The sequence below is a fragment of the Arachis ipaensis genome, chromosome B03 (assembly GCF_000816755.2).
Source record: "Arachis ipaensis cultivar K30076 chromosome B03, Araip1.1, whole genome shotgun sequence".
NCBI classification, from domain to species: domain Eukaryota; kingdom Viridiplantae; phylum Streptophyta; class Magnoliopsida; order Fabales; family Fabaceae; genus Arachis; species Arachis ipaensis.
In genome coordinates, this window is record NC_029787.2 from 86951861 (window position 1) to 86977919 (window position 26059).

The 26059-nt window shown below is 39.1% G+C and overlaps 2 protein-coding genes and 1 long non-coding RNA gene across 4 annotated transcripts; 1 reads left to right on the plus strand and 2 right to left on the minus strand.

Annotated features, from left to right (window-relative positions):
- LOC107630670 (luminal-binding protein) lies at positions 1055-4597 on the minus strand. Its single transcript, XM_016333872.2, has 8 exons — positions 4399-4597; positions 3593-3860; positions 3292-3506; positions 2945-3187; positions 2342-2821; positions 2081-2235; positions 1900-1982; positions 1055-1805 (listed from the first exon to the last, which is right to left on the minus strand). The coding sequence occupies exons 1-8, from the start codon at positions 4451-4453 to the stop codon at positions 1304-1306; spliced, it is 2001 nt and encodes a 666-aa protein (XP_016189358.1). The 5' UTR covers positions 4454-4597; the 3' UTR covers positions 1055-1303.
- LOC107633371 (ethylene-responsive transcription factor RAP2-7-like) lies at positions 9672-13071 on the plus strand. Of its 2 annotated transcripts, XR_002359518.1 has the most exons (4): positions 9672-9916; positions 10014-10483; positions 10659-10772; positions 12960-13071. XR_002359518.1 is itself a non-coding variant. In XM_021119054.1 (3 exons), exons 2-3 carry the CDS (start codon positions 10142-10144, stop codon positions 10770-10772), a joined length of 456 nt encoding a protein of 151 aa, XP_020974713.1. In that variant the 5' UTR covers positions 9672-9916; positions 10014-10141; the 3' UTR covers positions 10773-10787. The 2 variants fall into 2 exon arrangements, 1 of the variants encoding a protein (XP_020974713.1); XM_021119054.1 differs by lacking the exon at positions 12960-13071 and having other exon boundaries at positions 10659-10787.
- LOC110270227 lies at positions 13821-15356 on the minus strand. The gene is made up of 4 exons (XR_002359519.1): positions 15042-15356; positions 14723-14855; positions 14275-14339; positions 13821-14168 (listed from the first exon to the last, which is right to left on the minus strand). It is a non-coding gene; the product is annotated as an uncharacterized LOC110270227 (long non-coding RNA).

Here is a 26059-nt window from a genome sequence, read left to right on the forward strand (position 1 = left end):
AGTTAATTTGAAAACCAAATTTTTTTTGGTCTAATTTATATATAAAAAAAAAATTAACTCTTTAGTGAATTTATTTTTAATTATTCTAAAAAATAATTTAAATCTTGAATGAATTCTAATTACTAGTAATCTAAACAAGCTCTCATACACAATCAAACTATGGGAGATGAAAAAAAAGAAGTCACGACGATGAACCAATCAGAAACACGGTGACAGGAAGGAACGAGAAGGAGGTATGGTGGGACAGAGATAGAGGCAAGCCGGCTACGGGCAGATCAAGGCGAGACTGAGTGAGATGGCTCATTGGATGATTCTGATTTTTGAGAGTGAGAATAGAGCAAAAGAAACCTTCTCAACACAAACTTAAAATGGCGGCAACTTGATAAAGGGTACATTTTATGATACGTACAAATTACACATATTCTAACTTCATAAAAGAAACTTCATAAAAGAATAGACTCTAGAGAAATACCCTCTAATAAATTGTAACAGGTTAAAATTGTTGTAAAATAATAAAGAAGTATAAATAGAAGACTCTAGTACTATAATTACTATCTCAAATGATTAATATTGCTATTAATATTATATGTAAAGAGTAATAGAAAAGAGTGTTTAAAATACTTATAAAATAAAAGAAGAGAAAAAATTGTAGTAGAAATATAAAGAGAAAAGTATTTGATTGCAACATAAAAAGAGAATTGATTTCTTATTACTTGCTTGTGTATCGAAACCTCAGCCTTATTCCCCTATTTATACTAGTAAAAAGATTCACTTTACAAATATTGAAAAAGCATGTACGGCATAGCCTTTAATATTTGTGCTTCCCAATAAAACTTCAAAGGAAGAATAAATCATGCTGAGTAGATGGATATGGACATCCATCTCGTAACAAAAATTAGGGTTTTTTATATTTTAGATAAAAGAGGTGAAAAGGGATTTGCAAGGAATTAAAAATAAAAAAGGGGTTAAAATGGGGGGTTTATTGAGTTTCTTTCTTAAGACACCGAGGAAAGTCCAAACATTGAAGCGAAGAACGAACGTGGAGAAATAGAAGTCAGTGCAAAACAAGAAACAAGGCACGCAAAGGTTAACAAGAAGTTGTTATATGAAGACATAAAAGGAAGAAAGAAATACAAGTAATTCTATGAAGTATCTACGCCACCAAAAATACAAGAGCAGGGACATTCTTCTGAATTCCCCTCCTATCAGAAAATTAACATACTCAACCTAAACTGCTACTTTCTCATAAATTCCAGCCTCGGCTTATGTAGAACAGTCCAAAAATAAGTTTGAGGAAAGATGTCTAGAGTTCATCGTGAGAATCATCCTCGTCCTCTCCAGAAGCACCACCACCAGGAGTCCCACCTGACCTCTGATAGACCGCGGTGATAATTGGATTGCAAACAGCTTCAACCTCTTTCAGCTTCTCTTCATAATCTTCTTTCTCCACTGTCTGATTGTCGTCAAGCCATTCCAACGCTTCCTTCACTGCAGCCTCGATTTTATCCTTTTCATCGGATTCCAACTTGTCGGCCAGCTTGTCTTTGTCACTGATCTGGTTCTTCATGTTGTAAACATAAGTTTCAAGAGCATTGCGGGCATCAATTCTCTCCTTGACCTTCTTGTCTTCCTCGGCAAACTCCTCTGCTTCGCGAACCATTCGCTCAATTTCCTCCTGGCTCAGGCGTCCCTTCTCATTTGTAATGGTGATCTTTTCTGATTTACCAGTGCCCTTGTCTTCTGCTTTGACGTTTAAGATGCCATTTGCATCAACTTCAAAGGTCACTTCAATTTGAGGGGTACCCCTGTTCAGTTGACAACCAAGATACAGATGAAGTCCTCACATCAACGCGATAGAACTTATTAGAGAGGCCTGAATGAGAGCAGGAAAAAACAAACCTTGGAGCTGGTGGAATTCCAGACAGATCAAATTTCCCAAGCAGTCGGCAATCCTTTGTAAGACTCCTCTCACCTTCAAATACCTGATCATTTATTAAGGCATCAAAGTTAGAATCAAACCCCTTTAGCAATTCAAGTTCACTGTCCAGTTAGACATTACTAATTTATAAGAGAACAGTACCTGAATGGAGACAGTAGTCTGCTGATCCTGGTAGGTAGTAAACACCTGAGATTTCTTGGTAGGGATAACTGTGTTTCTGGGAATCAACTTTGTCATCACCCCACCAACAGTCTCAATTCCAAGGGTGAGTGGAGCAACATCCAAGAGAAGGATATCTGAAACAGATTGCCATATAATAACAAGATAGATTAATAACTGGCATTCTACCTGTGCATCATTAAAACTTATGATCTGTGACCAAGTACATAAACTATAGTATACCTTTGGTTTCATCACCTCCCTCTCCGCTCAAAATGCTTCCTTGGACTGCAGCACCATAGGCAACTGCCTCATCAGGGTTGACACCCTTGTTGGGCTCCTTTCCATCAAAGTAGTCCTTCAAAAGCTGTTGCACCTTTGGAATCCTTGTGCTTCCACCAACAAGAACAATCTCATCGATCTGGCTCTTTTGTAATCCAGCATCTTCCATTGCTTTCTTCACAGGCCCCATTGTCTTACGGAATAAATCGTTGTTCAACTCCTCAAACCGAGCTCGGGTAAGTGGTTCGGAGAAATCAACACCATCGAAAAGTGATTCAATTTCCACTCGGACCTGGTGCTGGCTGCTGAGAGCTCTCTTGGCACGCTCAGCCTCTCTCCTGAGCTTGCCAAGTGCTCTGTTGTCCTTGCTAATGTCCTTTCCATGCTTTTTCTTGATCAATTTAATGAAGTATTCCATTATTCTCTGATCAAAGTCCTCACCTGGTGTTAAGGTAAGAAGAAAGAACAGGCATTAATTGCAGAAAGAAAATTTGAATCGAAACTATCTTTTCCTGCTTAATTTCAAATTATTCTATTTTGTAGTGAAAACTGAAAAGTACTCACCTCCAAGATGAGTATCTCCGTTTGTAGCAAGGACCTCGAAAACACCATTATCGATCGTCAAAATACTGACATCAAAAGTCCCACCACCAAGATCAAAGACAAGGATGTTCTTCTCGCCACCTTTCTTGTCCAATCCATACGCAATTGCAGCGGCAGTGGGCTCATTAATAATCCTAGCCACATTCAGACCGGCAATAACACCAGCATCCTTGGTGGCCTGCCTCTGAGCATCATTGAAGTAAGCTGTAAATTTGAAAAGAAAATGACAAAAATTAGAATAAAGTCAAAAAGCAGGAATCTAACAATCGAGATGGCATGAGAAATCAATCATAATTTGGTGGACTTACCAGGGACAGTGACAACTGCATCATGGATTTTCTTTCCAAGGAATGCTTCAGCTGTTTCCTTCATCTTAGTCAAAATCATGGCACTGATTTCCTCAGGGCTGAACACCTTGGTCTCACCATCTTTAATCTTTACCTGTATGTAAGGTTTCCCATCCTTGTTCACAATCTTATATGGCACAAGCTTCATGTCTCTTTGGACTTCCTTATCTTCAAACCTGTAAATACATACACGTGAGTTATATGTCCAAGAAGTCCGATTAATTAACATAAATTAACAACATGAATATTCCTCAGTCCTCACTTTCTTCCAATAAGCCTCTTGACATCAAAGATGGTCCTTTCGGGGTTGACAGCTGCCTGATTCTTGGCAGCCTCCCCGATCAGTCTCTCGCTGTCGGTGAAAGCAACCCATGATGGGGTGATACGGTTACCCTGGTCATTGGCTATGATCTCAACATGGCCATTCTTATAAACACCAACACAAGAATAAGTTGTTCCAAGATCTATCCCAATAACTGTACCCAACTTGGTTGCTTCCTCTTTTGCAATGGAAATTGCAAACATACATCCTGTGAAATGGAACATTCTCAACGTTAATTGCAACACAAACTCTGATTGCCAAATGAGATGTATAATCAAATCATGTAACGGCATTATACAAAGACATCTTTCTTCTCTTAGAGAATTGAAATCTATGATCTGAAGATATAAGTAACAAACAGATACGTATTATCAATAAGTAATCGAGGAAGAGGAATATTACATAGCTGTTTCTATTTTAATTCATGAAAAATAACAAACTACAGTACACGATCAATTTAAGTTTATGCGTGCAATCTAAACCCTGACAAAAGAAAAAAAAAAAAAAGAAGAGTTTGAAGAATATTTCTTAAGACATTTGTGCTTCGCTTAATAGTAATTTGAATTTCGAGGTGTTCTGTCAGTCACATCAGAATAAGAAGCTACCGCAGTAAGATCCAAACACTATCTACTAAGTGAAAAGAAGTGATCCATGAATATCGTAGATCGAAACAATGCAGGGGAAAGTATGGGAACGGAGAGAGAGAGAGAGAGAGAGAGAGAGAGAGAGATCTAATTAGTAATTACCGAGGGAAACGATGGCGAGAACAATGAGAGACCCGCGAGCCCACGAGCCAGTCATGGCGTCACCGTGTTGTAGTTGCGCTCTGTAAACGGTGAAGTGGTTGTTAACGGTGGTGTTGGGTTTTCTGGTGGCCAAGTTGATGGCTGGTTTGTTAGATTGGTTTTCGTTTATTGAATGAAAAATGGTACGCCCCGTTTGCCCTTCGCATTTTATACTGGTCACTCCCGACTACAGCGAGACTTGGAGCATGTCATTCATGCTGACGTGGACCAATTGAAGCTCCTCAATGAATCGTTTTGCCCAATAGTATTCGTCCTTGCGTTTAGGAGTACCTCCAAACACGTCATACCTTGTTAACTCGCTCATACAAAATTTCAAATTATTTTTATTTATAAAAAATCTTTGAGAATTATTTCGTGACTCATTTTTTATTATATGCAAAAGATATTTGTGTTTTGGTGATTGCTTCAATAACATGATAAATTCATACGTATCCATATATTTAAAATATGGACAAGTAATAATAAGTCACGTGAAATTTATTTTTCACATCAATATTTAATTTTATTTTTTTAAATATATATTATATCACCACTTTATTAATATACCCTTTAATTAAATAAAAATAAAAAAATATTTTTTATTTAATTTTATAAAAAATATTAAACATTATTACTTTATTTTTTTTTTGGTAACTTAAAAGAAAATAAACAAAAACTAAGAAAGAAAAAAAAACAAGAAACTCCTTAAGAAAGGTAGTCCCACTGAATACTACTCTCAAACTCCTTCCAAGGCAATGGAAGCTCCACTTGGGGAGAAATAGTCCTCATTGCAGTCTTTGCCATGATGTCTGCTACTGTATTTGCATCTCTCAAGATCAACCGAAGATCAGCACGCCATTTCCAAGACATGATATCTCGGATTTCTAACACCAAAGGATTAATAAACCCAGAGCAATCTTGTAAATTATTGACAATAGTAAATGCTTCCACACAGTCTGTCTCACATATAATGTCTCTTTGTCCCGAGTCCCATGCTAAAAGAAAGCCTCTCCAAATAGCAAACAACTCTCCTTGCAAAATGCTACGACTCTCAATTGTTCCCAGACAGCCTCGTTGCCACCTTTCCTTCCAATCTCTGCTAACACAAGCAAAACTAACTCGAGCACCACTGCCAGAATAGCTAGCATCACAATTAATCTTAAAGGTACCCACTAAGGGGGGAATCCAAGAGCCACTAATGGTTGAGGGGATAGATAGTCGTTGCAACTCAAAAATATTTTGGAGCTCCTTTTCTAAGGACAAAGCCATACCAATCACCTTGTCTGTGGTCCAATGCTCGTGAGGATGAAAGATCTCGTTATTTCTCGAATACCAAATCCACCAGAGACCAGAAAAGAATCTAAAAGGGCGCTGTTTGCTATTATATAAGAACCAACTCATCAAATCCACTGGTTGATCGGAGATCCCTAAAGCTTGCCAAACAAGTTGGGCTTTTGGACAATCCCGAATACAATGTAAAACCGATTTCTGACCTGAGAAACATCGTGGACAGCTATCCGTGTGCGAAATGCCCCTCCTAAAACGAAATGCAGCAGTAGGAAGAGCCTCCCGAAGACATAGCCAAGCCAAAAATTTGTGCTTTTCTGGAACATGTTGACGCCAAAGCCAAAGCCAATTACCCCTATCCTCCCAACTAAACATCTTCTTAAAAAGTTTCCTATCATGAATTCTATCTTATTAGTTACCCCTTTAGGGAAGAGAGATACTTGCATGCGATAAGTAGGAATCGTAGTCACTACCGAGTTGAGCAAACAGAGTCTGCCTGCCTTATTAAGCAATCTCCCTTTCCAGCTGGCTAGCCTTCCCCGAATCTTGTCCAAAACATCGTTGAAAGTTGCGCGTGTCACCCGAGAGTGATTAAGGTTCACCCCTAAATACTTGCCCAAGTTCTGGACGAATCTGATGGAGGAGACTCCAGTGAAAATCTCTTTTCTTGTCGCTGAAACATTCCTGGAGCATAGCGCTTTAGATTTTTCCACATTAACCTTCATCCCAGAGGCTCTGCAGAAATTTTCCAAAGCTACCATTACAGTTTGAACTTGTTGTTTTTCAGCTTTACAGAAAAGAAGCAAATCATCGGCAAACATCAAATGAGAAATTCTTGGACCCCCTCTAGAAACCGCAACTGGCTTCCACACGCCCTTATTTTATCAACTTGCTAATTAATTGAACAGGACAATCTCTCCATACACAACACAAACAGATACGGTGATATAGGATCTCCTTGCCTAAGACCCCTGCTCGGAGTAAAGCTATTTAATCTATCCCCATTCCAGAGGATAGACAGTGAGGAAGCAGTGACAGAACGCATAATCAGATTGACTGTCGGAGGAGGAAAGCCAAAACTCACCAGGGTTTGTTTCAGAAATCCCCAATCCACTCTATCGTACGCTTTCTCCAAATCAATCTTAAAGGCCAGGGTGCCTTTCTTTGACTTTGTCTTCTTCATAAAATGGAGAACCTCTTGTGCTACAATGATGTTGTCAGGGGTTCCTCTCCCCGGGATAAACCCTCCTTGAAGGGGCCCAATAATCTCTTTGAGATGGGGACGAAGTCTATTGACCAGGACCTTCGTTATAACTTTGTAAACCACATTACAGAGACTAATTGGTCGGAAATCCTTCATGGAAACCGGGTTTTCTACCTTCGGAATAAGAACCACAAGAGTTTCCATCATCCTTGGATCCATATCCAAACCAGAGAACGCATGACGAACCATAGTCCAAACATCAAAACCAACAATCTTCCAGTATTCTTTAAAGAAGAAAGCCTGAAACCCATCAGGGCCCGGCGCCTTAAAAGAATGCATACTGAAAATAGCCGACTTAACTTCTTCCAGAGTGACTGGCGCTGTGAGGCTACAACAGGCTTCATCATTCAGGGAAGGCAGCGGCACATCACCAAGACAACCTAAGTCTACATCCTCTGACTGGCAGAATAGGCATTTATAGAAGGATTCAGCTTCCTTTCTAAGGACATCCGGGTCCGTTTCCCACACCCCATCTTGAAGAAAGAGACCATGAATTTTATTATGCTTTCTCCGCACAAGAGTCTGGACATGAAAGAACTTGGTATTTCTATCCCCAAATTTAGTTTCAAGTGTTGAAAACGACAGTGAGTTTCAACCACAATAAAAATTACAGGTTTAAATTTCCTAACCAACTCTTTACAATTCACCCGGGCTAACTTATTAGAAGCACCCCTAATATTCCAAGCTATTATATTTAAACTATCCATAATATAATATATAAAGATATAAAACAAGAAAATCAAAGTGCTTCACCAACCTCAAACCGAGGCTTGCCCAGCGGAAGTGACTCCCGTGACCTTCAGGTTTGCCGAATCTCCCTGGAATATCTCCTTAATCCCGCCTACCGACGCAGTAACAGCCGGCAATGCGCCTTCCTTCTCCAATGGAACCGCCACGGTAACACCCTCCTTCACGGTTGCAGGAAGACATGACGATGCTTCCACCACCGTGCCTCCATTCTTCTCAACTGGCGAGCTCTGTAGGGACCCCGGCCTTGGTCGTTTCCGGAGAGAGGACCCACAAAGCACTGGGGTGTGTCGGGTTGAGGAGATCGACGTCTCACCAACACGGGAAGCGCTGTGTCCGACCTTGACTCGTGACCCGACCCTAGCGCGATAGGAGCTGGATCCATTCGTGTGAGAGAAGTGAATGGTGGGCCTGATTACTCTACTTGAATCAGTTTTGGATTGAATGCCTCTTTGGACCTTGTTAAATTGCTTCTGACCCAGCTTGGTTTTACCTTTCCTCACAACTTGCTCCCAGCCTGGTTCATCATGCATGCAAGCCTCCTCAACATTATTTCCTTCCAAATTATTAGCCTTCAAATCCTCTTGCAAATTCGATGCAGGATTTTTGCCAGTAACGCCACCTACCACATTAGGTTCTACTTCATTTGAATTGTGAATTTTGGTCTCAGGATGTGGCACTGCCTTTATACCGTCCCATAGCTTGGTGGCATCGGAATCAGCACTCTTTCCTTCCCTAGAGTCTCTACCCAAGCACTGTGCCATATCGTGACCATAACGTGCACAAGAGTTACAAATTAAATTTAAACTTTCATACTCCACTACACGAGTTACGCCTTCCACAATGATATGCTTGATCACTGGCAGTCCTAAATTTATTTGAACACATACTCGGGCATATCGTCCCCTCTCAGCCAACTTAGTGGCTAAGTCCACTTTGATGGGAACTCCTATTGCAGAAGCAATACGCATCATGGCCTGTTCCTGATAGCACCAAATTAGGAGTCCCGAAATCCGAACCCATACAAGCGTAGACCCGAAGGATTGCTCACATGGCCGAAAATCTATATCCCACGGTTTTACAGCAACATAGTGCCCCTCAATCAACCACGGGCCACCAAGCATGACCTTCTCACGATCTTCACATGCATCGAATTTTACCATGAAGTATCCAAACCCCACATCAAGCAGATCAAAGCCACCTTTGATGCGCCAAACCATCCGAAGCTTGTGTGAAAGAGCTGTGTAACTATAATTTTTATCAAGAACCTTAATCACTAAAGCTTCTCGATAAGGCTCTGCCAAACAAAGCTTGGCTTCTTCAGTGAAGTTTACACATGGAGGTTGGGAATTGCCCTGCTTGCCCACCACCGTGGCTATACTATCCCCAGATAGAGATCCTGCAAGTGCAAACGCCTTCGATTTCTCTTGCCCAATGACTTTATCTCTAAAGGAGATCTTTGTAGGATTTGAAAAACCCCCTCGTGAAAAACCCTCCTTGGCACCGAATGCACCCCCACCCACACTCTCCCCCTTATCTCTTCCGACGGCATGGCCGCCATCCTCACTGTGTTTCGCCCTCAAACACTCGTTCCCGCTCTCTCCTTCTCTCATTCTCTCTGAGAGTACGGAGTAATTTGATAATGTGTTATAATTTGTACCCTTACTTTATTTGATTAGACAAAAATACCTTTTTAAATTAATTAAATTTTAGAATTTAATTCATCTTAATTTTATAGTTTTAAATAATTTAAACAACAAAACAAAAACATATCAAAAAATCAGAAAATCAAAATTTTTCTTTGATCGTTCTTTATCTTCTCAAGTTGCTCTCAATTTCATTCAATCTCCACTGCTAAATCCATTCATGTCACCACAACGACACTGTTTCTGCTTCGGGTATGAGAAGCACATTTCATTAATTATTCGTGCCCCTGAAGCAATGCAGTGAAAGTCCCAAACCAAAACAGCAAAACTCTAGCCCTAGGTTCTTTGCCGCCGCCGTCCCCAGGTTCTCAGCGCTTCCGCTTCTTCCTCTTTCCCCTGTCCGGAACCCAGGTAGCTCGGCACGTTGTCCCCATCCTCGCTGGCTTCTCTGTCCGTGGCTTGGAGCAGCTCGCCGTCGGGTCACCGCTTGCCGTCGTCTCTGCTCTCGCTGGTTGCCGCCGTGTCTCCGTCGAAGGTTAGTGGCCCTGCTCTGACAAAAAATGCATGTTTCAAAGAAACGATTGGTAAAAGGCGTTTCGGTTATGGAGATTGTGATGCTTTTCCTGATGCAGGTATATATATCTTGGGCTATTCGACAGCGAAGTAGAAGCTGCAAGGTCCTAGTGATACGTGAATTACATTCTACCTGCACTGAATTTATTACCCTGAATTTTCAAGCTCATTAGGGCTCAAATCCAACATGTGTATCCCTTTTGATTTTCTGGAAATCAGGACTTATGACAAGGCTGCTATCAAATACAATGGAAGGGAAGCAGTGACTAACTTTGAGCCAAGTACATATGAAGGAGAGATGAAATCTCCAGCCATCAATGAAGGTATAACAATGATCTATTTTGCTCCTCTTAATGTACAAGTGACTAATGTCACTGTAAAATTGAATTTGTGTTTGTTTTCTACCGGTGGCAGTCCTAATCTTGAACTTAATTTGGGCATAGCAACTCTAGGACATGGTCTGAAAGAAAACAGGGGGCAACTCCAGTTCCCCTGGGTCCCTTACAGCATGCATGCTGGAAGAACAATGGTATAGTTGAACATCAAATCTACATTTTTTTAAAGTTCATTCAAAATTATGCTTTCACAAGCCTTCATTCAAATATGGATTTCTCTTTTTGAAAGTTTGTTGTATAGTTCTATTAATTCTTCACATCTTTGTCCTACCTAGTGATCATAACATGTCGGGCTCTCTTCGTTTGCAGGTGGAAACCAATGTTAATTTGGTAATTGGTAATCCATCTTCAAAAAGGTTGGTTGCAACTGAAGAGCATCCTTCTCCGTGGAATGGCGTGAATCCTAGTTTCTTTCCCAATTAGGTAAATTTGCTATCTGATATCTTGTTTTAGAATTGGAGTTGATTGCACATTTCCTTCAAGTACTTCACATTAATGCGTTTGAATGATACCTATAGTTAGAAGTTGATTTTTATGTTCAGGTATAAGTAATGAATTTTGTGAAATTTTGGCCAAACGATCTTGTTATAATAAAGGAATCTTGTTAAAGAGCACAAGGTCATTAGTTTTCAATATGTAGATATTACATCTCATATTCATACTTTCATACTGTAAACTATGGTTAGCTAGGGTTAGAATAATACTTTATGAATAAATTTACTATGGCAGCTAGTCAATCCAATCAAATCAGTAGAATGGAAGCTTAAGGCAAAAAATTAGTTTGATATAAGACTTCTAAATTAGTTTGATATCATATTTATTTATCTTCAATCTTGGGAACCCTTACAAAAAATTTTTCTCTCCAAGGAAAACCATAAAGAGCATAATAAAATCAAAGCGCAAGTCATGGTTTAATTCTTTTTGCATCAATACCTAACATCGGAATAAACTTTCTGTCCTATGGGACCAACACACCTTCAGCAGGTGCCATGGAAATTTTTTTAATTTTCTTTCCAAACAAGATATATACTGCAGCACATTGAACACATGCCTTCAAGTTTTATGTTAGCTTAACCTGATTATTTGATCAAAAAGTTCTCCACCTTCACAGGATTCAAGTGCCATGTCTTCTCGAATGAAAAAGGAACAGAGCGAAAAAAAGGAGATAAAATGTCAAATAGCAAATAGGCCACCCTGGCAAACTTGAGGAGAAGAAAGTAGAGAAGAAATCGCAGAGAGGAGTAAGAGAGTGCAAAAGCAAGTACAAAGAGAAAAAGCATCCAGGAATACTCACATAGAGAAAACGTGTCTTGAAATGTGAAATATAGGCGCACAATTCCAAGATGATCCAATTGATCGAGAACTATGCGTTTCAACTTCACGTAGGCTGTTTTGTTCTCTTTAGTAATGAATTTTTTGTCCATGATCTTCATCGCATACATGATTCCTGTGTCCTTCTTCTTTGCCCTCACAACCTTTAAACATAACAAGAAAGATGTTTGGATCCCTTACTCCCGGGGGAAAGGTCAAAAGAAAAAAAAATCCTATATGCTCAAACTATAGAAAATTCAAGTTCCTACAGGGTTAAAAGAATAAGATAAATGTTTTGTTCAAACAAATAGAATTGAAATCTACCACCACAACAAGCCAAAGAAAGTATATGTAAAGTGGGAAAATCAGTTGAGAAAGAAAAGCAAAGGAAAGTGTTTATTAAAATGCAGCTCAGGTGCTTCGCTTACGATTTCCTTCACTTCTAGCAGTGCAACTTAAGTGCTCCTTTATTTCAACCATGTGGATGGTTTGGGTAAGAAACTTAGTATTGTGCTATTCATATTTCTATATTTTACCTTAACTTGTCATTCACTCCTCCATTAATGCTGTTTTTTCATTCTCAATCAATATCAATATTATTTTGCAGGGCTGGTCGCTATGAGGTAGATGGGTATGTTTATAATGCTGTAGAGGAGCCTGAAATTTTGATAACTGGGAAATGGAATGAGTCAATGCAATATCAATCTTGTAATTTAGAAGGAGAGCCTCGTCCAGGTATAGAATTGAAAGAGGTCAGTGAGTTTGATTTCATACATTATGCTTTTTATTTTGCTGATAAGCTAAATGGTGAAAGATCAAATTCTCCAAGCTAAGCATGCTGACTGCACAGGTGTGGCATGTTGCTGATGTTCCAAAGGAGGACAAATTTGATTATACATATTTTGAACACAAATTAAATAGTTTCGACACAGCTCCAAGAAAACTCTTGCCATCGGACTCCCGTTTACGCCCAGATAGATATGCACTTGAGATGGGTAACATAACCAAATCTGGTGCTGAAAAGGAGCAGGTCCCTTACCATTTCTTTCACTCCTCTTGCATTCTGTTTCAGAAATATAGTAAACCATCACCATCCTACAATCAATATTCAATATTGACTGATATATAGTTTTGCATGAGGTAATTGTACCAAGACAAGACCAAAAATTTATGTTATCGTGATCTGTGATCTGTGATCTGTGATCTGTCCCTCACTGAGGCTATACAAGATCATAAAAATATGTTTTGAGTTTCACCTTACATTGCATGTGTAATAAGGTTGTGTCTGTTACCTTACAGGTTGGAGGAGAGGCAACGTGCTGAAAAGAAAATAAGGGAGGCCAAAGGGGAAACCTTCAAAACAAAGTGGTTTGATATAACTGAAGAAGTGGCAACCACTCCTTAGGATGACTTGGAAATCTGTTAATACAATAGTAAATACACTCAACATAGATCTGCTATAGATAGCATAGTCACTGATGAGGTTGATAATAAATCCGTTGAATTCAACCCATGGCAGTATCCACCACCATCATAATTTTGTCCTCGGTACACTTTGTTTTCTCTCTTTTGGAAAGCCTGAGATAGTGGAAAGTATCTGTCCTTTTCTGGTTGTTGGCTTGTGTACATGGTATGGTAACTACAGTCCATTATTCTATGTTAATTGATCTATAATTGTGATGTAGAATCTTATTAATTTCTGTAGAAAGAGTGGAACATGTTTTATTATGTATATTATTGTATGGTAATCATCATAAACAATTTTACTTGTTCATAGTTTGGGATTGATGTTATATTAAAAGTCCAAAGTTCTGAAAACCGAATCGATCATCAAACCGTTCTTGTCACTGGTTCACTGGTTTACTAGTCCAATCGGTTCAACCGTGGTCCAACCGAAAAAACCGTTTTATAATAAAATAGTAAATAAATTATAAATAAACACTCTAAAATATAATTATAAATAAAAACACTCTAAAGAATCATTGTCCAAGGTTTCTAATTTGATGACAAACAAAAAGCTTCTCTAGGATGCTTCTCCTTCTTCATTTACGGTCGGAAGCGAAGATAGCCTCGGTGAGTTAAAAGTTGCTTCCCTGCTTCCAACTAGATCAAATTGTAACCAAAATTCAGAATAAACAAGAAATAAAAACAAGCCACACATTCAACACATTATTAAAAACCAAGCACATACCTTGCATTAAATCAAGCAAACATTCCAATTTGTCTTGATATAAGTTCATTCAGTCCTAAGAATACATAAGTCAAGCACTTTAATCAAACAAACAGAAAGACATAAGCATGCAAGAGAGTTAGAGCTCATTTGATTTCCATTTATAAGTTGTAACATATACTATGGTAAAATCTTTACAAAGAAATTCTTCAGGAACATAAAGTTTTCAACAAAAGAAACATAAACCAAATAAGCTCTTTTACAAAATTAGCATAAACTCACAAGCTCTAATTTAATAAGATGATCACATGGGTGAAACCCGCGACACTTCAAATTCACTATAGACAACAAAAACAATAAAAAAAGTGCATAAAAGATATCATCTTAGTCCAATTTGCTTTATACCAAAGAATAAAATGTAACAAGCATGACTTTGACATTAACTTGGAGACGGTCTCAAGAAACATGCCAGGACGTACTAGATGCGACTTCCTTCCTGTCGCACTCACCTGATTATAATGAAAGTTATACATGTTATGTTGCTATAATTTGCATTCATGCATAAAACTTAGGGTGAGTATGTTAACATAATCAAGATGGGGGAGAATGTTTCATAGATGAGATTTGTGTATAAAATTTTAAATAAGTTCTCACGCAGGAAAAGAGAGATAATTTATTTTCCTAAATAATTTGCTAAAAATCCCCCTAACAACTAAATGACAGAAGAAAAGGAGCACTTGATATGCTGCGTATAATATTTTTATTGCCTAAAATTTGCATAACACAGTGTGTTCTGCTAATCTTAGGCTTTTCTACCCCATTTTAAATTTTTACTTCTTACTACTCACACTTAACATAGTCCAGTTAAGTAACATTTGCCGATTCAACTTACCCTTTTCAGCATTTCCTTCATCATCATTACCAGCATTGTCAACACCTTCATCTTTTCCTTGCATTACATTTCTTATCATGCCAAGCATAGTATCTCCGGGTTTCAAAGCCACCACTTTGGCTAAGAAGTTCACCTGCACCAACAAAAGTTTTAAAAATGCATATATGAAGTCTTTTTTAAAACAATGACAAACAAAATGTTACACTTTTAGGTTTCTGTATAGATGAAGTAAGACAAAAGCAGAGTATTTTAAATAATATTGCCCTTCAAATGAGCACCATGTTAAAATCAAAATAGGGAAACTACATATCAAGCACACCTCCGGCTCAGAAAGAGTATATAATCCGAAGGGCTGACCGGTGGAACAGAGTTGGCACCGGCGGGACAGTAGCTGCGGGACAGAGGCAGGAGGCAGGAGGCGAGACCGGTGACGGTGGTTTCGAAGCTCAAACGGTGGATGCACGATGGAGGGAAAGGAAGTTTCGACGGTGACTTCGAAGCTCGAAGTTGCGACGGCAGTAGTAGCAGGCCGGTGGCTGGACGGAAGTCAGGGAGTGAGGGAGGAGCTCGATGAAGATGAGGAAGGAGTAGCTCAAGGTCGAGGGTGATGGGGGAAGTGCTGCGCGTTTTGCCATTTTGGAGTAAGGGTTGGGTAATGGTTAGGGTTCAATCCAAGCGGCACCGTTTTTGGCTTTTTGCAAAAATTCAGAAAATCGGCCCGGTCCCAGTTCGGTTCGATTGACCGGTTTCCAACCAATTCGACGGTCTAAAATTGGTTTTTCAAAATGCCAGTTGTAGCATCTACCCGAGTCGTTCTCTCTATCGATTTACGGTTCGACCGGCCGATTCGCACCGATTTTCAGAACCTTAAGAATGAATGCAGGAAGGAAAGTTAGGAACGAAATGGGGAGGGGCACAGCACAGAGCAACGCATTCTTCGTTTTCCCCTTATTCAAAAAACCGGACGGGTCACGATTCGGTTCAACCGACCGGTTCCCAGCCGGTTCAACGGTTCAATTACGATTTTTGAAATTGGCGGTTTTAACATTTGTCCAAGTCATTTTTTGCAGCGGATCACGGTTCAACCGGTTCGACCGGCTAGTCCGAATCGATTTCCAGAACATTGATTAAAACCATTTTCTTATGTTGTTTTTATTTTAAATTGCTTAATATAAGTTATACTTTCTATTTTTTTATCAGCTTGTTTTCACATTATTTCTACATTTGTTTCTTTCTTCACATGAACTGAATAGTAAAATTGATAATAAATAAAATCTGCAATGTTTGATTTAGAAATTCTTTTTCCTAACAGTATATTTTAGTATCAAATTTTCAATTAAGACGCACATACTTTTTCCTTTTATTTCCTCCTTATAATATCTCTTCTTTAGTATCAAGTTTTTCTTCGCATTTCCTTCAGTTTTTTTTATGCTCAGTTTAAAGATTTCAAAAAATAAGTGTTAGAAATATATTAGAATTATAAGTTTTTCTTCGCATTTCCTCCTTATAATACTTTTTCCTTTAGTTTTAGATGTAGTTTTTAGAGTGAGAGGTTCTCTCCCCTCTCTTAGGATTTAGTTTTAGGATTTAAGATTATTTCTTCTTCATCACAGGTTCAATGTTCGTTTAATTTAGTTTCTCTTCTACTTTTATTTATCCTAGTACTTTGGTTTATTTATTTTTCTTATTGATTCTCTTCTTTTTAACCAAATTGGCTTATAAACTCTTCATGTTAGATTATAATTTCTATTTAATGCAATTTGATGTGTTTTAGATTTATGATTGCTTTATTCTATTTATGAATGCTTTTAATTTAATTTAGATATTTTCTTCCTTTTGGCTTTGGTTAAATAATTGGTGACGCTTGAGTTATCAAACTCGAGGTGTTGACTGAAAATTGGAATTCTTCAAGAATTAAATCGAGTTCCACTAACTCTAGCCTTTCCCAAGGAAAGACTAGGACTTGAGGATTCAAATTAATGCATCCACTTAACTTACCTTCATAATTAAAGGTTAACAAAGTGGGAGAAAAATCCAATTCTCATCACAATTGATAAGAATAACTAGGATAGGACTTCCAGTTCTTATACCTTGCCAAGAGTTTTATTATTTATTTAAATTAATTCCTTACAATTTACTTTCTTGCCATTTACTATTCTTGCTTTTTATCTTATACATTAAAAACCCCAAAATTCTACCTTTTCCATAGCTAATAATAGGTCATACCTCCCTGCAATTCCTTGAGAAGACGACCCGAGGTTTAAATACTCAGTTATCAATTTTATTGGGTTTGCTTAAGTGACAAACAAAACTTTTGTAAGAAAGGAATTCTTGTCGGTCTAGAAGCTATACTTACAACGCGAATTTATTTGTGAAAATTCTAGATCGCGCGAGAGTTTCGCTCTTCACTCCCCTATATGAGTACTAAATCCAAACATATGAGAGATACCCCATACACAACCCTCAACCATCAAACTTTCAAGCACCACCCTATATACCTTCATGGAATCAAAATGTCTATACACCTTGTTACCAACCATATGAACCACACCATTATACACCACCTCAATACCCTCATCCACATGACACACCTTCCAACTATACAACATTTCTTCCAACCTTTGGACCTTCTTTTCCACCTTAACATGAAGTTTTTCAACCCTTGCCCCAAGAACAACAAGACCTTCAAGCATTCTTCCAAGAGCAAGAAGGGTTTCAAAGGACACAAGGGGAGTTTGTTGCTACTATAGCTGAAGCAGTGAACCGCTTGGCCTTGCTACACTCAACCACTCAAGCCACCCCCTTTGACGAAGGTGGAGGAGCAACTAAGGAGTGTAGTAAGGAGGGAAACATGGAGCCTCAATTTGAAGAAGTGGAATTGAAGCTTGAGTCACAAGTAGAGAAAGGTAGAACTAGTGAACCGGAAGAGTTAAATGGAGAATTGAGGGAGTTTGATCAAGAAGTGGATTGCATCATCAATGATTTTTTGTCCACCTTGGTCAACCCCCTCAATGATCTTGAGGAGCCTTCCACTCTTGAGCTTGAGAGAGAAAGGAAAGAGCTAGAAAAGAGTGGTGAGGAAGAGGTGATCACCCATGAAGTGGAAGCAAGAGTGCAAGAGCTTGATAGGATAACTCCGCCCCAAGGACAAATTGAGTGGGTAACAATATCCTTGATGAGCTTCATAGGCCCGCATCAAATTGCTCTCTTAGAAATGGATTATCAACTAAAGGTGCTTCTTGGAGTGTTAAGTGGTGAAGGAATGGGTGTTGGGTTCCAAAGGAATTCAAGGCATAGAGGGTGCAAGGTCCAATTTGGAGGAGTCCAATATTCAATTGGGTGCTTCAAAGGTGCTTGGAGAGGTTGTTCATCTAAAGGCATAAGTGAAGGTCAACAAGAGGGTGATAGAGAAACCAAAGTGTGGGATCTGGGCATACATGTATACAATCAACAGTTTTGGATCCCAAATTCCTGCTTGAGGGTGCTTAGGAGCTTAATGTCCTTTGTTTGGGATCCTAGAGGATTCTTGAAGAACAAACATGGGTTGCAACTCAAGGATGAGTGGAAGTATAAGCCACCATGACACAAGCTTCACTCAAAAGTCCAACTTGAGGTCTTCAAACCAAAGTGCTAGGTGGGAGACAACCCACCATGGTAATATCCTTTCAACCCTTCTTTCTTTTAGTTTTGTTTACTCAATTTTGTCTCTTTAATTAGCTTAGTTTGATTGCATTCTAGGTTTAAATTAGTTACATTTCATGTTTGATAATGTGTTTTTAAAGAATGATGTATTTTGGGCTTGAAAAAGTTTGATTAATATCATGGTTGGTGCCTTAGAGGCTTTAAAAATGTTGCAGAAACAGAGTTCTATGCGTGCGCACAGCCTCGTGCGTACGCACACTTCACCTATTTTTCACTTCCTGTGCGGACCACCGGCTCCGCTGGTCTGCAATATTCACCTTAGCCCACAAGCACAAATCCTCGGCGCTGAATATAATCCCCAAGTACTCCAAAGACTCAAATATAGTAAATCAAGAAGGTGGTAAGACCCTTGCAGAGTTCCCCAACAGCATAGAGCTTGGGAAGCTCGGACCCGGTCAAGATCCGAACAACAAGGAGCACTCCACTACAAGTCTAGTCGTTTTTTTCTATTAGTTTAGTTGCGATGCAGACATGCATTTACTTATGAGATTAGTTGAGTAGGCTTGCGTTAGTTGTCTGCTAAAAGATAGCTAGTTTTGGGGCTTTCGACATAAATCAAAAAGCCTATCCGGCTTGGCTTCGCTATCGCTCATGACTTGTATTGTAGTCGGCCTGGAATGCCTTTGTAGTCTTTTTAATGCTAATGCCTTCTTCCTTCATTCATTTTTTTTAGTTGCGGCAGCTTCCGCGCCAGCAAGATACGGACAGCGAAGCCAAAGCAATACTAAACAAGCGAAAAAAGCCCTTTCTATTCTATTAGTAAAGCCTAAACTTATTGAAAACTAAAGCGCTAACGAGCAAGAAAACGGGAAGGTTGGTTCGAGGACCCGTTGGTCAAAGGAAAGGGGGGTCCTTCTTCCGGGGTGGAGCCGTATGACGCGAGAGTCTCACGTACGGTTCCTTTGAGAAGGGTGTGATACCACCACCTATCAGGCCCGATGAGCGGTCCACGAAGCTGTATCCCTACTCACCTGGTCCATGCACATCGCTCTCTCCAGGAGGTTGGCCACCTATCCTAGATCTTCCCATTTTCAAGAGGATCCCAGGTTTGATCTGGTTTAGTATCAAGGTGATTCTGTTTCTTTTTCTTTATATATGGGTCCGCGCAACATTTTCACGATATCGTGATGATCAATTAATGGGACTTGGCTGGAAAGTGTTCTTGCCTCTATTATTAGCTCGGGTAGTCACCGTTTCTGGTGTTTCAGTCACCTTTCCATGGCTCCCTTAATTATTTGCTAGGAATTTTCCTTTTGCTTGAGCAATGGGAAGCGGGCTAGTCCCCGAAAATGCCCGTTCGCCTGTTGATGAGTGGATAATTTATACGCTTTTTGGCATTGTTTTTAGTATGTTTTTAGTAGAATCTAGTTACTTTTAGGGATGTTTTCATTAGTTTTTATGTTAAATTCACATTTCTGGACTTTACTATGAGTTTGTGTGTTTTTCTGTGATTTCAGGTATTTTCTGGCTGAAATTGAGGGACTTGAGCAAAAATCAGATTCAGAGGTTGAAGAAGGACTGCTGATGCTGTTGGATTCTGACCTCCCTGCACTCAAAATGGATTTTCTGGAGCTACAGAACTCAAAATGGCGCGATTCCAATTGCGTTGGAAAGTAGACATCCAGGGATTTCCAGAAATATATAATAGTCCATACTTTGCCCAAGTTTAGACGATGTAAACTGGCGTTCAATACCAGTTCTCTGCCCAATTCTGGCGTCCAGCGCCAGAAACAAGTTGCAAAGTGGAGTTCAACGCCCAAACTGGCACAAAAGCTGTCGTTCAACTCCAAGAATGACCTCTCCACGTGTAGACTTCAAGCTCAGCCCAAGCACACACCAAGTGGGCCCCGGAAGTGGATTTATGCATCAATTACTTACTCATGTAAACCCTAGTGACTAGTTTATTATAAATAGAACTTTTTATCATTGTATTCGCAGTCTTGGTTACTCCGGTTCCCCTCTAGGGCCGAGACCAATGAACTCCATTATCACTTATGTATTTTCAAACGGTAGAGTTTCTACACTCTATAGATTAAGGTGTGGAGCTCTGCTGTTCTTCAAAGATTAATGCAAAGTACTACTATTTTCTATTCAATTCATCTTATTTCGCTTCTAAGATATTCATTCGCACTTCAACCTGAATGTGATGAACGTGACAATCATCATCATTCCCTATGAACGCGTGCCTGACAACCACTTCCGTTCTACATTAGATTGAATGAGTATCTCTTAGATCTCTTAATCAGAATCTTCGTGGTATAAGCTAGATTGATGGCGGCATTCATGAGAGTCCGGAAAGTCTAAACCTTGTCCGTGGTATTCCGAGTAGGACTCTGGGATTGAATGACTGTGATAAACTCCAAACTCGCGAGTGCTGGGCGTAGTGACAGACGCAAAAGGATAGTAAATTCTATTCTAGTATGATCGAGAACCTCCAAGATGATTAGCCATGCAGTAACAACGCATCGGACCATTTTCACAGAGAGGAATAAGATGCAACCAACGACAAGGGTGATGCCTCCAGACGATTAGCCGTGCTGTGTATTAAGCCATGTCTAACCCTCAGATTGGAGCTTTAGACTAAGATTGCAAGATTCCTGGAATTCATATTAAAAATTTTGGAATCCTTATTTTTCTTTTTCAAATAATTTTTGAAAAATCCAAAAAAATTCATAAAATCATAAAAATAAAAAATATCTTTGTGTTTCTTGTTTGAGTCTTGAGTCATGTTATAAGTTTGGTGTCAATTACATACTCATCTTGCATTTTTCGAAAATTTTCATGCATTCATAGTGTTCTTCATGATCTTCAAGTTGTTCTTGGTAAGTCTTCTTGTTTGATCTTTGCATTTGCATGTTTTGTGTCCTTTCTTGTTTTTCATATGCATTCTTGAATTCTTATTGCATGAGCATTAAAGATTTCTAAGTTTGGTGTCTTGCATGTTTTCTTTGCATTAAAAATTTTCAAAAATAAGTTCTTGATGTTCATCATGATCTTCAAAGTGTTCTTGGTGTTCATCTTGACATTCATAGCATTCTTGCATGCATTCATTGTTTTGATCCAAATTTTTCATGCATTGCATCATTTTCATTGTTTTTCTCTCTCATCATTAAAAAAATTCAAAAATAAAAAAAAATATCTTCCCCTTTTTCTCTCTCAAAATTTCGAAAATTAGATTTGACTTTTTTCAAAAATTTTTAAAATTCAACTGTTTCTTATGAGTCAAATCAAATTTTCAATTTAAAAATCTTATCTTTTTCAAAATCTTTTTCAAAAATCAAATCTTTTTCATTTTTTAGTTATTTTTGAAAATTTTAAAAATATTTTTTCAAAAATCTTTTTCTTATCTTTATCTCCTAATTTTCGAAAATAACATCATCAATTAATGTTTTGATTCAAAAATTTCAAGTTTGTTACTTGCTTGTTAAGAAAGATTCAAACTTTGAGTTCTAGAATCATATCTTGTGATTTCTTGTGAATCAAGTCATTAATTGTGATTTTAAAAATCAAATCTATTTCAAAACTAATTTCAATCATATCTTTTCAAAAATATCTTCTTATCTTATCTTTTTCAAAAATTTGATTTCAAAATATCTTTTCTAACTTCCTAACTTCTTATCTTTTCAAAATTTGTTTCAACTAACTAACTAACTTTTTTTTTGTTTCTTATCTTTTTCAAAACTACCTAACTAACTCTCTCTCTAATTTTTGAAAATATCTTCCCTCTTTTTCAAAAATTCTTTTTAATTAACTAATTATTTTAATTTTTGATTTTGACTCAGCAAGTCAATATGATTTCTCAGAGTCTGAACGGAATGCAAGCTGCATCCAACAGTACTCAAGAGGCATCTTCTGAGGAAGAAGCTTATGATCCTGAGAACCTTGCAATAGCAGAGTTAAAATACATGGGTGAACCATATGGAAACACCTACAATTCATCATGGAGAAATCACCCAAATCTCTCATGGAAGGATCAAAAGCCTCAACAAGGCTTTAATAATAGTGGAAGAAACAGGTTTAGCAATAGTAAACCTTTTCCATCATCTACTCAGCAACAGACAGAGAATTCTGAGCAGAATCCATCTAGCTTAGTAAACTTAGTCTCTGATCTATCTAAGGCCACTGTGAGTTTCATGAATGAAACAAGGTCCTCCATTAGAAATTTGGAGGCACAAGTGGGCTAGCTGAGAAAGAAGATCACTGAAATCCTTCCCAGTACTCTCCCAAATAATACAGAAGAAAATCCAAAGAGAGAGTGCAAGGCCATTGATATTACCAAAATGGCCGAACCCAAAGAGGGAGAGGAGGACGTGAATCCCAGTGAGGAAGACCTCCTGGGATGTCCAGTGATCAATAAGGAGTTTCCCTCTGAGGAACCAAAAGAATCTGAGGCTCATCTAGAGACTATAGAGATTCCATTGAACCTCCTTATGCCATTCATGCGCTCTGATGAGTATTCCTCTTCTGAAGAGAATGAGAATGTTACTAAAGAGCAAGCTGCCAAGTTCCTTGGTGCAATCATGAAGCTAAATGCCAAATTATTTGGTATTGAAACTTGGGAAGATGAACCTCCCTTGTTCACCAATGAACTAAGTGATCTGGATCAACTGACATTGCCTCAGAAGAAACAGGATCCTGGAAAGTTCATAATACCTTGTACCATAGGCACCATGATCTTTAAGGCTCTGTGTGACCTTGGTTCAGGGGTAAACCTCATGCCCCTCTCTATAATAGAGAAACTGGGAATCTATGGGGTGCAAGCTGCTAAAATCTCATTAGAGATGGCAGACAATTCAAGAAAACAGGTTTATGGACAAGTAGAGGACGTGTTAGTAAAGGTTGAAGGCCTTTACATCCCTGCTGATTTCATAGTCCTGGATACTGGAAAGGAAGAGGATGAATCCATCATCCTAGGAAGTCCTTTCCTAGCCACAGCAAGAGCTATGATTGATGTAGACAGAGGAGAATTGATCCTTCATTTAAATAAGGACAACCTTATGTTTACAACTCAAGGATCTCTCTCTGCATCCATGGAGAGGAAGCATAAAAAGCTTCTCTCAAAGTAGAGTCAACCAAAGCCCCCACAGTCAAACTCTAAGTTTGGTGTTGGGAGGCCACAACCAAACTCTAAGTTTGGTGTCAAACACCCATATCCAAACTCTAAGTTTGGTGTTGGAAGGTCTCAACAAAGCTCTGCACATCTGTGAGGCTCCATGAGAGTCCACTGTCAAGCTATTAACATTAAAGAAGTGCTTGTTGGGAGGCAACCTAATTTTTATTTAATTATATTTTTTATTAGTTATATGTCTTTATAGGTACATGATCATGTGGAGTCACAAAATAAATCAAAAAAATTGAAAACGGAATCAAAAATAGCAGAAGAAAAATCACACCCTGGAGGAAGACCTTACTGGCGTTTAAACGCCAGTAAGAAGCATGTTTTGGGCGTTCAACGCCAGAACAGAGCATGGTTCTGGCGCTGAACGCCAGAAATGGGCAGCATCTGGGCGTTTGAACGCCAGAAATGCACCCTGGAGAAGAGCTGGCGCTGAACGCCCAGAACAAGCATGGTTCTGGCGTTCAACGCCAGAAATAGGCTACAAATGGGCATTCAACGCCCAGAACAAGCATCAATCTGGCGCTGAACGCCCAGAGTTGTGTGCAAGGGCATTTTGCATGCCCAATTTGGTGCAAGGTTGTAAATCCTTGAACACCTCAGGACCTGTGGACCCCACAGGATCACATCAGGATCTGTGGACCCCACAGGATCCCCACCTACCTCTACTCACTTCTTCTCACCCCTCTTTCACACAATCCCATAAACACTGTTCCCCAAAACCCTTCACCAATCACCTCAATCTCTCTTCCCTATCACCACTTCACCACTCACATCCATCCACTCTTCCCCATAAACCTACCTCATAAACACCACCTACCTTCAAAATTCAAAATCAATTTCCCACCCAAACCCACCCTAAATGGCCGAACCTACCCCCCTCCCTTCCCTATATATAACCCTCCATTCTTCCTTATTTTCTCACAACACAACCTTCCTTTCTCTTCTTGGCCGAATCACACCTCCCCCCTCCTCTCCATATTTTCTTCTTTTTCTTCATCTATTCTTTCTTCTCTTGCTCGAGGGCGAGCAATATTCTAAGTTTGGTGTGGTAAAAGCATAAGCTTTTTGTTTTTCCATTACCATTGATGGCACCTAAGACCAGAGAATCCTCTAGAAAAGGAAAAGGGAAGACAAAAGCTTCCACCTCCGAGTTATGGGAGATGGAAAGATTCATCTCCAAAGCTCATCAAGACCACTTCTATGATGTTGTGGCCAAGAAGAAGGTGATCCCCGAGGTCCCTTTCAAACTCAAAATAAATGAGTATCCGGAGATCCGACATGAAATTCAAAGAAGAGGTTGGGAAGTTCTAACAAATCCCATCCAACAAGTCGGCATCCTAATGGTTCAAGAGTTCTATGCCAATGCATGGATCACCAAGAACCATGATCAAAGTAAGAACCCGGATCCAAGGAACTATGTTACAATGGTTCGGGGCAAATACTTGGATTTTAGTCCGGAAAATGTGAGGTTGGCATTTAACTTGCCTATGATGCAAGGAGATGAACGCCCCTACACTAGAAGGGTCAACTTTAATCAAAGGTTGGACCAAGTCCTCATGGACATATGTGTGGAAGGAGCTCAATGGAAGATTGACTCCAAAGGCAAGCCGGTTCAACTAAGAAGATTGGACCTCAAGCCTGTGGCTAGAGGATGGTTGGAGTTCATCTAACGCTCCATCATCCCCACTAGCAACCGATCTGAAGTTACTGTGGATCGGGCCATCATGATCCATAGCATCATGATTGGAGAAGAAGTAGAGGTTCATGAAGTCATCTCCCTTGAACTCTACAAAATAGCCGAAAAGTTCTCTCCTGGGGCAAGGCTAGCTTTTCCTTATCTTATTTGCCATCTATGTTACTCAGCTGGAGCTTTCATAGAAGGAGACATTCACATTGAGGAAGAGAAGCCCATCACTAAGAAAAAGATGGAGCAAGCAAGAGAGCCCATTCATGGAGCTCAAGAGGCGCAGGAAGCTCATCACCATGAGATCCCGGAGATGCCTCAAATGCATTTTCCTCCACAAAACTATTGGGAGCAAATCAATACCTCCTTAGGAGAATTAAGTTCCAACATGGGACAATTAAGGGTGGAACATCAAGAGCACTCCATCATCCTTCATGAAATAAGAGAAGATAAAAAAGTAATGAGGGAGGAGCAACAAAGACAAGGAAGAGACATAGAAGAGCTCAAGGACATCATTGGTTCCTCAAGAAGGAAACGCCACCATCACTAAGGTGGATTCATTTCTTGTTCTTATTTCTTCTGTTTTTTTTCGTTTTCTATGTTATGTGCTTATCTATGTTTGTGTCTTCATTACATGATCATTAGTAGTTAGTAACTTTGTCTTAAAGTTATGAATGTCCTATGAATTCATCACCTCTCTTAAATGAAAAATGCTTTAATTCAAAAGAACAAGAAGTACATGAGTTTTGAATTTATCCTTGAACTTAGTTTAATTATATTGATGTGGTGACAATGCTTCTTGTTTTCTGAATGTATGCTTGAACAGTGCATA